Source organism: Salmo salar, chromosome ssa11, assembly GCF_905237065.1.
Source record: "Salmo salar chromosome ssa11, Ssal_v3.1, whole genome shotgun sequence".
Lineage (NCBI taxonomy): Eukaryota > Metazoa > Chordata > Actinopteri > Salmoniformes > Salmonidae > Salmo > Salmo salar.
The window spans coordinates 86,860,864-86,878,521 of NC_059452.1; the positions used below are offsets into that span (position 1 = coordinate 86,860,864).

Below are 17,658 nucleotides of genomic sequence, written 5' to 3' on the forward strand. Positions count from 1 at the left end.
AAAAAAATTCTTCAAGCTCTGTCAAGTTGGTTGTTGATCATTGCTAGACATCCATTTTCAGGTCTTCCCATCGATTTTCAAGTCGATTTTATGTTAACCTCTATGGGCTAGGTGAGACGCTTGCGTCCCACCTACTCAACAGCCAGTGTAATCCCGTGGCGCGTTATTCAAATTCCTAAAAAATGCAAAAACTTCAATTTTTCAAACATATGACTATTTTACACCATTTTAAAGACAAGACTCTCGTTAATCTAACCACACTGTCCGATTTCAAAAAGGCTTTACAACGAAAGCAAAACATTAGATTATGTCAGCAGAGTACCCAGCCAGAAATAATCAGACACCCATTTTTCAAGCTAGCATATAATGTCACATAAACCCAAACCACAGCTAAATGTAGCACTAACCTTTGATGATCTTCATCAGATGACAACCCTAGGACATTATGTTATACAATACATGCATGTTTTGTTCAATCAAGTTCATATTTATATCAAAAAACAGCTTTTTACATTAGCATGTGACTAGCATGTGACTAGCATTCCCACCGAACACTGCCGGTGAATTTACTAAATTACTCACGATAAACGTTCACAAAAAGCATAAATTATTTTAAGAATTATAGATACAGAACTCCTCTATGCACTCGATATGTCTGATTTTAAAATATATTTTCGGTGAAAGCACATTTTGCAATATTCTCAGTAGATAGCCCGGCATCACAGGGCTAGCTATTTAGACACCCAGCAAGTTTAGCACTCACCAAAGTCAGATTTACTATAAGAAAAATGTTATTACCTTTGCTGTCTTCGTCAGAATGCACTCCCAGGACTTCTACTTCAATAACAAATGTTGGTTTGGTTCAAAATAATCCATTGTTATATCCAAATAGCGGCGTTTTGTTCGTGCGTTTAAGACACTATCTGAAAGGGTAAATAAGGGTGACGAGCATGGCGCAATTCGTGACAAAAAAAATCTAAATATTCCATTACCGTACTTCGAAGCATGTCAACCGCTGTTTAAAATCAATTTTTATGCCATTTTTCTCATAAAAAAGCGATAATATTCCGACCGGGAATCTGCATTTAGGTAAACAGACGAAAGAAAATAAAGCATGGGGTCGACTCGGGCACGCGCCTAAGCCCATAGTACTCTGATCGGCCACTTGCCAAACGCGATAAAGTGTTTCAGCCAGAGGCTGCCTCGATATCGTTCAGCTTTTTCCCGGGCTCTGAGAGCCTATGGGAGCCGTAGGAAGTGTCACGTTATAGCAAAGATCCTCAGTCTTCAATAAAAAGAGCCAAGATGAAACACAACTTGTCAGACAGGCCACTTCCTGCATGTAATCTTCTCAGGTTTTGGCCTGCCATATGAGTTCTGTTATACTCACAGACACCATTCAAACAGTTTTAGAAACTTTAGGGTGTTTTCTATCCAAAGCCAATAATTATATGCATATTCTAGTTACTGGGCAGGGGTAGTAACCAGATTAAATCGGGTACGTTTTTTATCCGGCCGTGTCAATACTGCCCCCTAGCCCTAACAGGTTAAGTGAAACTGTAACTAGGCCACTCAAGAACATTCAAGGTCGTCTTGGTAAGCAGCTCCTGTGTATATTAGACCTTGTGTTTTAGGTTATTGTCCTGCTGAAATGAGAATTTGTCTCCCAGTGTCTGTTGCGAAGAAGACTGAACCAGGTTTTCCTCTAGGATTTTGAATGTGCTTAGCTCTATTCTGTTTCTTCTTCTAAAAGACAACTCCCTAGTAATTGCAGATAACAAGCATACCCATAACATGATGCAGCCACCACCATGCTTGAAAATATGAAGTTGTACTCTGTAATGTATTGGATTTGCCCCAAACATAACACTTTGTAGTTGTATACATAAAGTACATTCCTTTGCCAATTGTTTTTCAGTTTTACTTTAGTGCCTGATTGCAAACAGGATGCATCCTTTTCACTCTGTCATTTAGGTTAGTGTTGTGGAGTAACTACAATGTTGTTGAGCCATCCTCAGTTTTCTCCTCTCACAGCCATTAAACTCTGTTACTGTTTAAAAGTCACCATTGGCCTCATGGTGAAATCCCTGAGCGATTTCCTTCCTCTCCAGCAGCGGAGTTAGGAAGGATACCTGTATCTTTGTAGTGACTGGGTGTATTGATACACCATCCAAAGTGTAATTAATAACTTCACCATGCTCAAAAGGATATTCAGTGTCTGCTTTTTTTTATTTTTTGTTATTTATTTTTTATAACCCATCTACCAATAGGTGCCCTTTGCGAGGCATTGGAAAACTTCCCAGGTCTTTGTGGTGGAATCTGTGTTTGGTTCCACAGTTTAGCAGTGAATTTCATACAGATAATTGTATGTGTGGGGTACAGAGATGGGGTAGTCATTCAAAAATCGTGTTAAACACTATTATTGCGCACAGAGTGAGTCCATGCAATTTTTTGTGATTTGTTAAGCACATTTTTACTCCTGAACTTATTTAGGCTTGCCATAACAAAGGGGTTGAGTACTTATTGACTCAAGACATTTCAGCCTTTCATTTTTTATTAATTTGTAAAAATGTGTAATAGCATAATTCCACATTGACATTATGGGATATTGTGTGTAGGCCAGTGAAACTAAATCTCAATTTCATCCATTTAAAATTGAGGGTATAACACAACATTTTGAAAAAGTCAAGGAGTGTGAAAACTTTCTGATGGCACTGTACATGGGTGCCTATTTATGCACACTTGTACACACTCAGACATGCGCACAAACACACACACACTTAGAGAGACAAACTCCCACTGGTGTGTTTGTCCCCACAGAGCATGAGAAGAACCGGCTGTGTAAGAGTGCTGACTACATGAACCTGCACTTCAAGGTCAAGTGGCTGTACAACGAGTATGTGAAGGACCTGCCAAACTTCAATAGGGTTGTCCCCGACTACCCATCGTGAGTTAACCATGACTTTTCTAAACTTAACAGAAATGTCTAAAAAGAGGTTCACCCTTTTTTACCCCTTACTTCATTCTTTCAGGTGGTTCTTACAGTTTGTGCTTCAGTGGCTGGATGAGAATGAGTATGTTTCCATGGAGTTCATGCATGGAGCTCTAGAGAGAGACAAGAAAGATGGAGTGAGTAACTGGTAGTAGTTATTTAAGCAATAAGGCACAAGGGGATGTGGTATATGGTCTATATACCATGACCCAGGGCTGTTCTTAGGCACAACGCAACACAAAGTGCCTGGAAACAACCCTTAGCCATATACCACAAACCCTGAGGTGCCTTATTGCTATTATAAACTAGTTACCAATGTAATTAGAACCGTAAAAATGAATGGTTTATCATACCCGTGGTATACGGTCTGATATACCACGACTTTCAGCCAATCAGCATTCAGGGCTCGAACCACCCAGTTTATAATTAAGCAATAAGGCACGAGGGGGTGTAGTATATGGCCAATATACCATGGCTAAGGGCTGTTCTTAGGCATGACGCATCGCAAAGTCTGATATATCACGGCTGTCAGCCAATCAGCATTCAGTGCTCGAACCACCCAGTTTATAATTCCCTATAGCGCATGGTATATCAGCATGGTAGAATTCAATGGCAATTAGTTCATTCTTACATGCTTTGTTTGAGCTGCTTTTGAAAGCAAAGTGGAATTAAAAACATTTATTGGCATTGTTGAATTCGATTTTCATGCTAGGACTGATGGTTTGGTTAGCTAAACAGTTTTAACTGTTTGGTTACCAATGCAACTACTGTAGCTATCTAGTAAACTTTCTAACTTCTTCAGTGGAGGTTGAACTAATTTCTACAGACAAGTGAACACATTTCTAGTGGCAAATGTGTTGAATTATAAAATGGATAATCAACTCGGGGCTCTATGCGTTCTCTGGAAAATAATGCAACTCCGTGCAAGGTCAGTTCCACTCCTTCCACTGTGGAAGGTGTCATGGAACACTGCTTCCACATTGTTCATTATTTTCGATAAAACGCGTAGCCCCTCGTTGATTATCCCTTACATCTTTGTCAGTTATTCACTATAAACTATATAGTTACCTTTGTGTCCGTCCCCTTCTCCTCCCAGTTCCAGCAGACATCTGAGCATGCTCTTTTCTCCTGCTCGGTGGTGGACGTCTTCACCCAGCTCAACCAGAGCTTTGAGATCATCAAAAAACTGGACTGTCCTGACCCCAAGGTCATGGCTCATTACAGCCGACGATTCGCCAAGGTAACCTTATCCTCTGCATTGTACCTACCTACCTGTCAGAACTGTGTGTACTGTAGACCAATGCCTGGAGGGATAGATTGCTCTCTATCTCCACCCTCTGTGAGATTCATGTTAGGGAGCCTCGTCCTGAGTCATGCTTGATTTGGAGTTTTTGCTTGAAATGTTTTTCAAACAATGGCAGGCAGAGTTTGGCATTTGCTCAAACTAGTGTTGTGTTTGAGACCACCAAAAGCGAGACTGATTCAAGACCGAGACCACCTAAAGCGAGACCGATTCAAGACCAAGACCGGAGCAAATCGAGACCGAGTCAAGACCAAGACCAGACCAGACCGAGTCAAGACCGAGACCGGGGGGAGACCGAGTCGAGACCGGGGGTGCGCGAGACCGAGACCGGGGGGCAAGACCGAGTCGAGACCGAGACGGGGGGATGAGGTCGAGACCGAGACGGGGGATGAGGTCGAGACCGAGACGGGGGGATGAGGTCGAGACCGAGACGGGGGGATGAGGTCGAGACCGAGACGGGGGGATGAGGTCGAGACCGAGACGGGGGGATGAGGTCGAGACCGAGACAGAGGGGGGATGAGGTCGAGACCGAGACGGGGGATGAGGTCGAGACCGAGACCGGGGGGTGAGTCGAGACCGAGACCGGGGGGGCGAGTCCGAGCCGAGACCGGGCGGGGGGCGAGACCGAGTCGAGTCCGAGACCGGGCGGGGGGGCGAGACCGAGTCGAGACCGAGACCGGGCGGGGGGGCGAGACCGAGTCGAGACCGAGACCGGGCGGGGGGGCGAGACCGAGTCGAGACCGAGACCGGGCGGGGGGGCGAGACCGAGTCGAGACCAACAATGGCAGGCAGAGTTTGGCATTTGCTCAAACTAGTGTTGTGTTTGAGACCACCAAAAGCGAGACTGATTCAAGACCGAGACCACCTAAAGCGAGACCGATTCAAGACCAAGACCGGAGCAAATCGAGACCGAGTCAAGACCAAGACCGGACCGAGTCAAGACCGAGACCGGGGGGCGAGACCGAGTCAAGACCGAGACGGGGGGGATGAGACCGAGTCAAGACCGGGCGGGGGGGCGAGACCGAGACGAGACCGAGACCGGGCGGGGGGGCGAGACCGAGACGAGACCGAGACCGGGCGGGGGGGCGAGACCGAGACGAGACCGAGACCGGGCGGGGGGCGAGACCGAGACGAGACCGAGACCGGGCGGGGGGTCGAGACCGAGACCGAGACCGGGCGGGGGGCGAGACCGAGTCGAGACCGAGACCGGGCGGGGGGCGAGACCGAGTCGAGACCGGGCGGGGGGCGAGACCGAGTCGAGACCGAGACCGGGCGGGGGGGCGAGACCGAGTCGAGACCGAGACCGGGCGGGGGGGCGAGACCGAGTCGAGACCGAGACCGGGCGGGGGGGCGAGACCGAGTCGAGACCGAGACCGGGCGGGGGGGCGAGACCGAGTCGAGACCGAGACTGCAGTTCTGTCAAATCGTCACCATAACAAAATGTTCAGTATTTCTGTGTTCATATTTCAGAACAACATATGGATTCTTTAGACATTCAGAATAAATGCATGATGAGGGAAAATAGAGCCACTCTCTACAAATTATTACTAACCCAAATATAGTGTGGCCTTCTACGCTTTCAGAGAAAGATTTACTAGATTTATAATATTAAAACAATAATTATTATATTATTATTTTCAATGATGTTCTGATTTAAGCTCTTCAGTTTTTGTTAGAAAGGAACGGGTTAAAACTAAAGAGAAAAAAAGTTCTAATCAGGATTTGTATTTTGTGGTCTCTGGGGAGATAAATCTAGCTAGCTAAGTCAGCCATTGGGACTTCTTGAAGGCCAACAGGTCACTGTGCAATAGGGAGCAGTAATTTTCCCACGGTCTAGCTAGCTATCTTTTGTTGTCGGCTAGTGTGCAGCGGCTACAGCAGGTGTTATCAAAGAGAATGTTGTTAATTTGTTAGCGTCTCCCTTTTCAAGAAGAACTTTCAACAATAACATAAGTTTCAAATGATCATCTGGTGAGTGGAACTGTGTTTTTTTTTTATTGCAGCTCGCGTGTTTACTCTTTCAAAATAACTTGCACTACATAACCATAAGTATGTGGACACCTGCTTGTCAAACATCTCATTCCAAAATCATGGGCATTAATATGAAGTTGGTTCCCCCTTTGCTGCTATAACAGCCTCCACTCTTTTGGGAAAGCTTTCCACTAGATGTTGGAATATTGCTGCGGGGACTTGCTTCCATTTAGCCACAAGAGCATTAGTGAGGTCGGGCACTGATGTTTGGCGATTTAGGCCTGGCTCTCAGTCAGCGTTCCAATTTATCCCAAAGGTGTTAGATGGGGTTGAGGTCAGGGCTTCCACACCGAACTCGAAAAACTCTTTCTGTGTGGACCTCACTTTATGCACAGGGTATTGTCATGCTGAAGCAGGAAAGGGCCTTCTCTAAACTGTGACCACAAAGTTGGAAGCACAGAATTGTCTAGAATGTCATTGTATGCTGTAGCATTAAGATTTATCTTGACTGGAACTGAGGGGCCTAGCCCGAACCACAATAAACAGCCCCAGACCATTATTCTTCCTCCACCAAACTTTACAGTTGGCACTATACATTGGGGCAGGTAGGGTTTTCCTGGCATCCACCAAACCAAGTTTCGTCCATTGGACTGTCAGATGGTGAAAGGTGATTCATCACTCCAGAGAACGCGTTTCCACTGCTTCAGAGTCCAATGGTGGCGAGCTTTACTCCACTCCAGCCGAAGCTTGGCTTTGCGCATGGTGATCTTAGGCTTGTGTGGGGCTGCTTGGCCATGGAAACCCATTTCATGAAGCTCCCAACAAACAATTATTGTGCTGACGTTGTTTCCAGAGGCAGTTTGGAACTTGGTAGGGAGTGTTGGTGCTTCAACAAAGTACTGAGTAAAGGGTCTGAATACTTACAGAAATAGGGTATTTCTGTTTTCATTTTTTAATAAATTTGCAAAAAATGTCTAAACCTGTTTTTGCTTTGTCATTATGGGGTGTTATGTGTAGATTGAAAAATATTTAATTTCTAATAATTTTAGAATGAGGCTGTAACATAATGTGGAAAAAGTAATGGGGTCTGAATACTTTCAAAATGCACTGTATGTTTCATGAAATTAGTGTATATATTTGGCCTGGCTGAATGGAAGCTGATAGTTGAGTTTTTTTACTCTGCTGGTCTCGGCTGGTCTCAGGAAGAAATGACGAGTCCTCACTGTCCGAGGCCAGACTGAATAAAAATGTGTTCCACACACAGACACTCAATATGTGGTCTTGGGACTGAGACCTGTCTCAAGTACTACAACACTGGTTCAAACCTTTGAAACATCCCCAAATCTTATTAAAGTGATTCATGACCACCCAGAGCATTTTCTTCGCCTGAAAACAGCCAACTCTGAACTTCAGAGAAATCCTTACCATTGTTTTTCTTATTTGAGAGTAGTATACGCTTATTACCGATATGAGCCCCAGTAAATCACATTTCAATAAAAGTAGCCAGAGCATTCTCTGGGGGACTTTCACATTTGTCTGAAAGGAATTGGATATGATATGTTCTCATTAAATCAAAATGACTAATGCGATAACATCCTTTAATGTACCCTCGCTCCTTCTCCCTGGGGCTGGGGCTAGCCTGACTTGGCACAGCTTATAGAGATACTGTGGTTCTGCATCGCGAAGAATACATCCAGGGAATACATTCATACTTTCAGAGGCCTTTTGGCAGTAACCTCACATACATACCCTTACTTTAACTTTTCAGAATAACCACACTAGCCTCTAGCCTGTGGAAAAAGACCACTTCGCATTCACAGAAAAGGATGACTTTAAATGGTTGGAATGAGATATATTTCCAAGGACACTGAAACGTCACCCATATTTAGTTGGACACTTTAATTACTTGTTTTCCTCCCCACAGACTATTGCCAAAGTTCTTCTGCAGTACAGTGCCATTCTGACCAAGAGCTTCCCCTCCTACTCTGACAAAGAGAAGATTGTAAGTCTTCATATCCGGCCTTACACAACATATCCTTGGTGTTTTTTTGTTAGTTTTAAACGGGTCTCTGTACCTCTCTCTCCCCCTGTGTAGACGTGTGTACTGATGAATAATGTGCAGCAGTTGCGTATCCAGCTGGAGAAGATGTTTGAGTCCATGGGTGCCAAACGGGTAAGCTGCAACACTATGTATAGGAAGAGATAATAACAAATGGCTTCTTCCACAGATGGGTAAGATAGAGCTGGGGTGGTGGGTGGGGGTGAACAGTGTTCTTCCTCACTGTGCTACGGACCACCAGGAACCTGTTGGAGAAGTCTACAGACGCAGTGTGTCTCTGGGCTCATGCAGCTAGTTGAGCAGACTTTGGTGTTAGCAGGTTTGGATTAAAAGGAGTGAATGATGTGCTACTCTGGCATCACACCTAGAGAAATGGAGAAACTCAATTATTTGTTAAGTGTGAAGTTGTGAATGAGGTTCAATGATGTTGAAACTGCTCTTCATAGACAAGATCATGAACATGGTATTTGTCTTTCTGTACCAGTTAGCAAACAAGGAAGCAATGGTATGGAGATGGTCCACATGATTTAGAGCAGTGGTTCTCAACCGATTTTGCCGCGACCCAATATTTGCAACGCAAATTTGATAGTAAATGTAGCAGTAATATGACAAGGGAACAACAGTCCCACCTTTTTCATTGTCAATAAGTCAATTTTTCCCATATTCTTGATGAAGAATGTTAAGCTCACTGATTTGAGACCACAAAATTAACCAAATCCGCTAAATAGCTCTATATTGAAAATATTGAAGATTGAAGATTTCTTTTTAGAGATCAAGTTATTTTAAAAATGTAAGTTCATAATTTCAACCAACTTTTCTCAACTGTGACTCAGCAGTTGAGAATTGCTGATTTAGAGTATCGTTGATGTGATCCTGTCATGAAGAATAGAGCATTAGATAAATAGCATACTGTACTGTATATAAGCAACTTCTTACTGTGTAGACTAGACTGTTACATTAACATATGCCCTTGGTGATTATATTATTTCCCTACATCAACTTCCTACAGGGCAAAAACCTATGTACGGTCTATAGGTTTTCATGACCTTCCCTATGTTTAGCATCCCTACTTAAGAGGGTAGTATAGACTACACCCACTGATATGTACAGTATCAGTCAAAAGTTTGGACACCTACTCATTCAAGGGTTTTAATTTATTTTTACGATTTTCTACATTGTTGAATAATAGTAAAGACATCAAAACTATGAAATAAACTATGGCATTCTCTCAACCAGCTTCACCTGGAATGCTTTTACAACAGTCTTGAAGGAGTTCCCACATATGCTGAGCACTTGTTGGCTGTTTTTCCTCCAACTCATCCCAAACCATGTCAATTGGGTTGAGATCGGGTGATTGTGGAGGCCAGGTCATCTGATGCAGCACTCCATCACTCTCCTTCTTGGTCAAATAGCCCTTACACAGCCTGGAGGTCTCCTGGGTCATTGTCCTGTTGAAAAACGAATGATAGTACCACAGAATGCTGTGGTAGCCATGCTGGTTAAGTGTGCCTTGAATTCTAAATAAATCACAGACTGTGTCACCAGCAAAGCACACCATCACCCCTCCTCCTCCATGCTTCATGGTGGGAACCACACATACGGAGATCATCAGTTTACCTACTCTGCGTCTCTCAAAGACACAGCGGTTGGAAGCAAAAATCTCAAATTTGGACTCATCAGACCAAAGGACAGATTTCCACTTGTCTAATGTCCATTGCTTGTGTTTTTTGGCCCAAGCAAGTCCCTTCTTCTTATTGGTGTCCTTTAGTAGTGGTGTCTTTGCAGCAAATCGACCATGAAGGCCTGATTCACGCAGTCTCCTCTGAACAGTTGATGTTGAGATGTGTCTGTTACTTGAACTCTGTGAAGCATTTATTTGGGCTGCAATTTTTGTGCCTGGTAACTCTAATGAACTTATCCTCTGCAGCAGAGTTAACTCCGGGTCTTCCTTTCCTGTGGTGGTCCTCATCATAGCACTTGATGGTTTTTGCGACTGCACTTGAAGAAACTTTCAAAGTTCTTGAAATTTCCCACATTGACTGACCTTCATGTCTTAAAGTAATGATGGACTGTTGTTTCTCTTTGCTTATTTGAGCTGTTCTTGCCATAATATGTACTTGGTCTTTTACCAAATAGGGCTATCTTCTGTATACCACCCCTTCCTTGTCACAACACAACTGATTGGGTCAAACGCATTAGGAAGGAAAGAAATTCCACAAATGTAACTTTTAACAAGGCACACCTGTTAATTGAAATTAATTCCAGGTGACTACCTCATGAAGCTGGTTGAGAGAATGCCAAGAATGTGCAAAGCTGTCATCAAGGCAAAGGGTGGTTACTTTGAAGAATCTCAAATATTAAAAATATTTTGATTTGTTTAACACTTTTTTTGGTTTCTACATGATTCCATATGTGTTATTTCATAGTTTTGATGTCTTCACTATTATTCTACAATGTAGAAAATATTGAAAGTAAAGAAAAGCCCTTGAATGAGTAGGTGTGTCCACATTTTTGACTGGTACTGTATGTTAAGTATGAAGAGGACCGGCTTCATTCTGAATTATTGTCCCATTCTTACTGAGTAGTAACTGAGTTATTGGATGTTGAGTAAAGTAGTTTGGCTTAGTAATCCCTTCGTTTTGGCTTACGCACCCATGATTGAATTGTAGCGCAAAAGTTGAGTGTAAGTAGGTGTTTCCTTCACAGCTAAATATTGACAAGCAGGAGGATAATGAGAACGAGAAGGTGGTTGTGCGTTCCCTTTTGATTGGGGGCAGTTTGATAGTTACCAAAGTGTTGTTGTAGATAGAGCATGTAACTCATCTCCCCCATGACCAGCAGGCCATAACTGATTGTGGATAGAAAGACTCTGGTTGGTTTATGTTATCATTAAAAGACAACATAGAGTCCGTGGAATAAAGTTAACCCCACAGAGATCCTATTAAATGACTCTAATTCCTAATTTTATGGTTCACCCTCTATAGAGCCTTTAGGAATCCCCATAGTGAAACCATAGACAACTCAATTAGCTTTCTCTGATGATGGCTCCCTGCGGCCTATTCGAGGTGAATATTTAGTCTTTTACAGTGTAATGGAAAGAACTTCTGCACACTGAGGACCAATTTCAGTGATTAGGGCTGTAAAAGTGTAACATGCATGTCGGGAACTAGTGTCCAGAATTGTTTGTGTATTCACTGCTGATGAATGGCATATGGCTTGTGGTTGGGTTTTTGTAACGTAAGTCAATCACTGTTACATTCTAATGAATGCAAAGAGTGGAATTTTAATCTGAGCTCTGTGTTTTTTCGAATAAGCACAGATATGGGGTTGTGTGATGCCGAGGTGTTTGTCAAAGCTCAGTTTCGTGCTGTGAGGAGTTGAACTTAAAAGGCGGTCTTGTCCGGGCTCCGGTAGGGGAGGAGAGAGATATGGGATGTTTGTGGGAGGGAATGATTAGGAAGTGAGTTATCACAGAAAAGAGGAAGAGTTCACATTACACGCTGCCACACACTCATCTGCCTGTCAAGACAAATTAAGCAAACAGACAAGACACACTGATGGAGTAAACTTTTTTGTAGTTTTTGTCAGAAATACTCAAATAAACTGCAGTATCATTACAACTGTGCCATATCAAGGTATCGTCGTAAATGGCTATTCTACTGTACAGATCTTTCTTTTAATCTGTATCCTGGAAAGCCTTCACACAGGTATTCATTATAGTCATTCTGACCTTCAAACTGTGGCGCTGACTTTCCTCACTTATTAGGAATAAAGTAAACTTGGGAATTTTTTTTCCCTCCCCCAAGGCAACATGGTTAAAATGATAGCATGGCGGTACGTGGGTGTAAGACCAGGACATTATATATGTGCATGTATGGACATTCTGTACATGGAGATATATAAATATCATTTTTGAACCTCAAGTAGAAAACTGATGATGATCCCTTTCCGTAAATACAGAAAATGATACTGTACCATCATTGTTGACCTAGTCTACTGCTGTAACTTGTAAACCAGTTCCCAGTGTATCAATCATTTCACTGAGGGTGAGATCAACCGTTCTGCCTCTGGCTAAGTTGGAGGTTGACAGAATGTTTTGTTTTCTGTCTCACTCCAACCCTTCAGGAAAGTGTGGAGGAGGAGGTGGTGGTTGAGGAGGAGCAAGTTGTTTGTTGTTGGTGTAGTAGAGGTTGTCAATAGTGACACTCAGTCACTGATATCATCATGCTCAAATGTCGTCATTCACCCACTCACTGCCCCTCTCTCTCTCCAGTCTCTACTCACGTTGTGGTGGTCACACGCGCATTCACCACGTCATTGTGCCATCTCCTGGTGATAGTTCTTGTTGGGTTTTTCACTTGTCATCTGTTTGATGAAGCTCTTCCCTTATATGACCGATGTGCTGTTATCCCTAACCTGTCCTCAAACTCTAAGTAGTCTTCTTGCTATCCATTACACAGACATCTCCTTCCCACAATGTCATTTTCTCCTACTCTTTCTCCTGCTTTCTTCTCCTCTCCTGCTACAGTGCAATCAATTTACTTTTTTTTTTTTAAATTTTGTTTTCAATAGACTGACAAAGAGAAGGTGGGTTCATTACAAATGTTCCATACATACAGTATGTACTTTCACAGTATGTATGCAAAGGTTTACTTTACCGCTTCTCCTTTACTTGACCCTTTTTATAAATGTGTTTTTTGGTTAAGTTAGTTTGCATTACAGGTAGAGAGATTTCTGTAGTGCTCGATCATCTCTACATGTTAGGACATATAGGTAACTGCCAAAATAAAGGAAACACGTGTGTAAAAGAGGGTTTTAGCACCTCTGTTATGGTGTGGGGTGCATTTCCTGGCATGGTTTAGGTCCACTCAACCTCTTATACGGCAAGGTATACACCATTCTGAGTGATCATCTTCAACCTATGATGAGTAATTTCTATCCTGATGGGAGTGGTCTCTTCCAGGATTACAATGCCGCCATCCACAGGGTGCAAGTGGTCACTGAAGAACCATGTAAACCATATGCCATGGCTGTCTCAGTCACCAGATCTCAACCCAATTGAACACTTATGGGAGTTTCTGTAGAGCCTCCTGAGACCGTGTTTTCAACCACCATCAACAAAACACCAAATCATGGAATTTCTCACGAAAGAATGGTGTCGCTTCCTTCCAATATACTTGTAGAATCTAAGCCAAGGCACATTAAAGCTGTTCTGGCTCGTGGTGGCCCAACGCCCTATTAAGACACTTTGTTGGCGTTTACTTTATTTTGGCAGTTACATGTAGGTTTGTTGCTATCCATAGTTATTGCAGCACCACAGACACATTTGACAGGCTTTTTTTCCTTCATTTTTCTTCCTCTTAAAGATCGATGCACCACAAGAGGAAAATGTGGGTTATAGTGTGGCTTTCTCCCTGCGTTGTGTAGTGGAGGGGTAGCTATACTGCTCACAAAAATGATACTGATTCATTGGTCAAAATATTTATTTGCTCTTCAGGCATTTGCCATATATTGCTAGCAGTGTGGGTGGTTTTTACTCAATACTATCTCATCATAAGAGATGGCAATACATGTTGCTGTATCTTTTCCTTCCACTCTCTGATAGCCTGAAAAGAAAGAGGAGGAAAAGGTGAGTGTAGTGAGGATGTGACATCCTCAGTGAGTGGCGATCCACACTAACACACTCGTGCATCACAGTCACTAACAGTCACTTACTCAGCAGTATACACACGTACAGGATGCTCATGAAAAACATACTCAGTCTCTCCCTATAGCCCCATGTAAGCCTTCCTTGTATCCACTGGTGCAGAACTCATTAAGTAGTCTCCCCCACAGCTGTCCTATACTGTACCCTGGTCTACACCCTAGACATGTAGTCTAGTCCCTGGCCATCCATGTATCAGCTGGTTTATTGGAGTATTAGCTTAATGGGCCACATCATGTTGTCATCTGTCTGGCTGGGGTTGCTTTAGGCCTCTGTGAGATGGTTTCTGTCAGACTGATGCTGTGGTTGTAGATCTGGGACATATGACCCCTGGTGGCTCCTCTAATAGTGTATACTTCTGAGTCAATATCAGGAATCTGCTGTCATAATAAGCCTTCATTTTCTTTAATCATATTTCTTTGAAGGTGGTGATTATTACATGCAAAAAGGTGGATTATTCTGCAGGAGTGTCTCTCTAATAAAACAGTGACTGTAATTAACTAGAAAAGAAGTAGCAGTGACATGTTGTGCATTGCAGTTCTAGGGAATCTCACTACTTCAGTCAAACATGTCCTATTTTCACTTTCTATGAAAATGTTTGATGCCTTTTCTTGCCATGCTTGTTAATTCACTGGCGAAAAGCAACACTTCTTCTCCATTGCTGATGGATTATCGTGTGCTCTACTTTGGCTTGCAATGTGCACACTTTACAGTGTGTGTTCTCATGTTACATGGTAAAGTAAAACATGTGCTGTACTCATACTTATCAGACTGTCTTCTCTGCGTCTGTCTGCCTTAAAGTCTATCTGTATCTGTGTGTCTGCCTTTCTCTTTCTGCCTGTCTATCCATCTGCAGCTGGACCCAGACGCTAGTGAACTCCTGAACGAGCTTCAGGTCAAGCTGAACAATGTGCTGGATGAGCTGAGTATCACATTTGGAAACAGGTACACACACCCACACACACAACGCAGTCCCAAGATTCACACATGTACACTCTCCCCATACTCTACAACTCACTCATTCCTAATGTTTATACTGTAGTCTCATGCACACAGCCTCTGTAGTATATGGAGTCCATTTCTGTCTCTGACCCATAACCTCTGTGGCTCCTTTCTCTCCTGTAGTTTCCAGGTCCATATTGATGACTGTATGAGACAGATGGCCTCTCTGCTGTATCAGATCAAGGGCCCAGTCAACGCCAACAGCCGCAACATGGTGGAGGCCGACTCCGACAACATGCTGCGGCCGCTCATGGACTTCCTGGATTCAAAGTGAGTGGATCCCTTGATTCTCTCCTCCTTTGCTATGGTCACTGATTTGGTGGCGTACATTTTAGGGCCTTCTCGATGAAGTCAAAGGTATTATTGTCAGTATGTTGTGCCATGTTGCATGATTGTGTATTTGTTGATGTGTGGTGTCTCATTGAGTGTGTGTATGTATGCAGGTTGACGCTGTTTGCCACGGCGTGTGAGAAGACGGTTCTGAAGCGGGTTCTGAAGGAGCTGTGGAGGATTGTGATGAGCAGCCTGGAGAAGACCATTGTCCTTCCGCAAGGAAATGGCACCTTTGTAAGACCTAACACCTTCAACATTCACCTTAAAAACTGGGCCTTTTTCTCATGGCTCTCTAATCCAAACACTCTCTCCTAATGCTATGCATGTTCTTTTCCTCCCCATTTGGAAAAAATATATACATTTCAAAATATTTAACCTCCATGTAAAATGTATTTCAAATACATGTAGATACATTTGCATCTTTGCTAAAATGCATGTAATGCCTTAAAATGTACTCCAGAGATGCATGTGCAGTACCAGTCAGACGTTTGGACACACCTACTCATTCAAGGGTTTTTCTTTATTTTTAGTGAATACTTCAAAACTATGACAGCTTTGCACACTCTTGGCATTCTCTCAACCAGCTTCACCTGGAATGCTTTTCCAACAGTCTTGAAGCAGTTCCCACATGCTGAGCACTTGTAGGCTTCTTTTCCTTCAATCTGCGTTCCAATTCATTCCAAACCATCTCAGTTGGGTTGAGGTCGGGTGATTGTGGAGGCCAGGTCATCTGATGTAGCACTCCATCACTCTCCTTCTTGGTCAAATAGCCCTTACACAGCCTGGAGGTGAGTTGGGTCATTGTCTCGTTAAAAAACAAATGATACTCCCACTAAGCACAAACAAGATGGGATGGCATATCGTTGTGGTAGCCATGCTGGTTAAGTGTGCCTTGAATTCTAAATAAATCACAGACCATGTCACCAGAAAAGCACCCCCACACCTCCTCCTTCATGCTTCACGGTGGGAATCACACATGCGGAGATCATCCATTCACCTACTCTGCGTCTCACAAAGACACGGCGGTTGGAACCAAAAATATCAAATTTGGACTCATCAGACCAAAGGACAGATTTCCACTGGTTTAATGTCCATTGCTTGTGTTTCTTGGCCCAAGCAAGTCTCTTCTTCTTATTGGTGTCCTTTAGTAGTTGTAGTGGTTTCTTTGCAGCAAATTGACCATGAAGACCTGATTCACGCAGTCTCCTCTGAACAGATGATGTTGATGTCTGTTACTTGAACTCTGTGAAGCATTTATTTGGGCTGCAATATCTGAGGCTGGTAACTCTAATGAACTTATCCTCTGCAGCAGAGTTAACGCTGGGTCTTCCTTTCCTGTGACGGTCCTCATGAGAGCTAGTTTCATCATAGCACTTGATGGTTTTTGCGACTGCACTTGAAGAAACTTTCAAAGTTCTTGACATTTTGTGGATTGATTGACCTTCATGTCTTAAAGTAGTGATGGACTGTCATTTCTCTTTGCTTATTTGAGCTGTAATATGTACTTGGTCTTTTACCAAATAGGGCTATCTTCTGTATACCACCCCTACCTTGTCACAACACAACTGATTGGCTCAAATACATTAAGAAGGAAAGAAATTCCACAAATTAACTTTTAAAAAGGCACACATGTTAATTGAAATGCATTCCAGGTGACTACCTCATGATGCTGGTTGAGAGTGTGCAAAGCTGTCATTAAGGCAAAAGGTGGCTACTTTGAAGAATCTCACATATAAAATATGATTCCATATGTGTTATTTCATAGTTTTGATGTCTATGCTATTATTCCACAATTTATAAAATAGTAAAAATTAAGAAAAACCCTGGAAAGGGTAGGTGTGTCCAAACTTTTGACTGCTACTGTACGTACATTTGCGTCTTTGCTCAAATTAATGTAATCCCTGACAATATTCTAGAAATGCTTGGGTATGACATCTAGTCTACAGGGTGGCCAAAGTTCTTCCGAATTCATCTTATATTACACTTTATGTATTGGTCAAATGGAGATACTTTTTCTGGCCACAAAGCCAAAACTGGCAGTGATATCATTTTGTTTCATTTTTCCCATTGATATTTCTGAAACACTTAAAGTAAGGGCTGTGTTTCAAGTAGACTTACCTTGGCATGACATTTTGATAACCATATAAGTCTCTCTCGGACAAGGTGACTTTTATCAATATATTCGTCTCTATTCACTCTCAGATTCAAAAATTCTTAATTCATTTATACCCCCAAGCCATAAGACTCCTGAACATGTAATCAAATGGCTACCAGGACTATTTGCATTGTGTACC

The 17,658-nt window shown here is 42.8% G+C and overlaps 1 protein-coding gene across 7 annotated transcripts in view; it reads left to right on the forward strand.

The window, feature by feature from the left end:
* The window catches only part of LOC106563215 (protein unc-13 homolog B), a 125,931-nt gene that overhangs the window by 100,900 nt on the left and 7,373 nt on the right, over positions 1 to 17,658 (forward strand). For all 7 annotated transcript variants that reach the window (XM_014128569.2, XM_045690006.1, XM_045690008.1 and 4 more), the window contains 8 exons: positions 2,821 to 2,947; positions 3,033 to 3,129; positions 4,089 to 4,232; positions 8,191 to 8,268; positions 8,362 to 8,439; positions 14,886 to 14,974; positions 15,155 to 15,301; positions 15,475 to 15,598. In XM_014128569.2, coding sequence (XP_013984044.1) covers positions 2,821 to 2,947; positions 3,033 to 3,129; positions 4,089 to 4,232; positions 8,191 to 8,268; positions 8,362 to 8,439; positions 14,886 to 14,974; positions 15,155 to 15,301; positions 15,475 to 15,598 — 884 coding nt within the window. The remainder of the gene's footprint in view (positions 1 to 2,820; positions 2,948 to 3,032; positions 3,130 to 4,088; positions 4,233 to 8,190; positions 8,269 to 8,361; positions 8,440 to 14,885; positions 14,975 to 15,154; positions 15,302 to 15,474; positions 15,599 to 17,658) is intronic.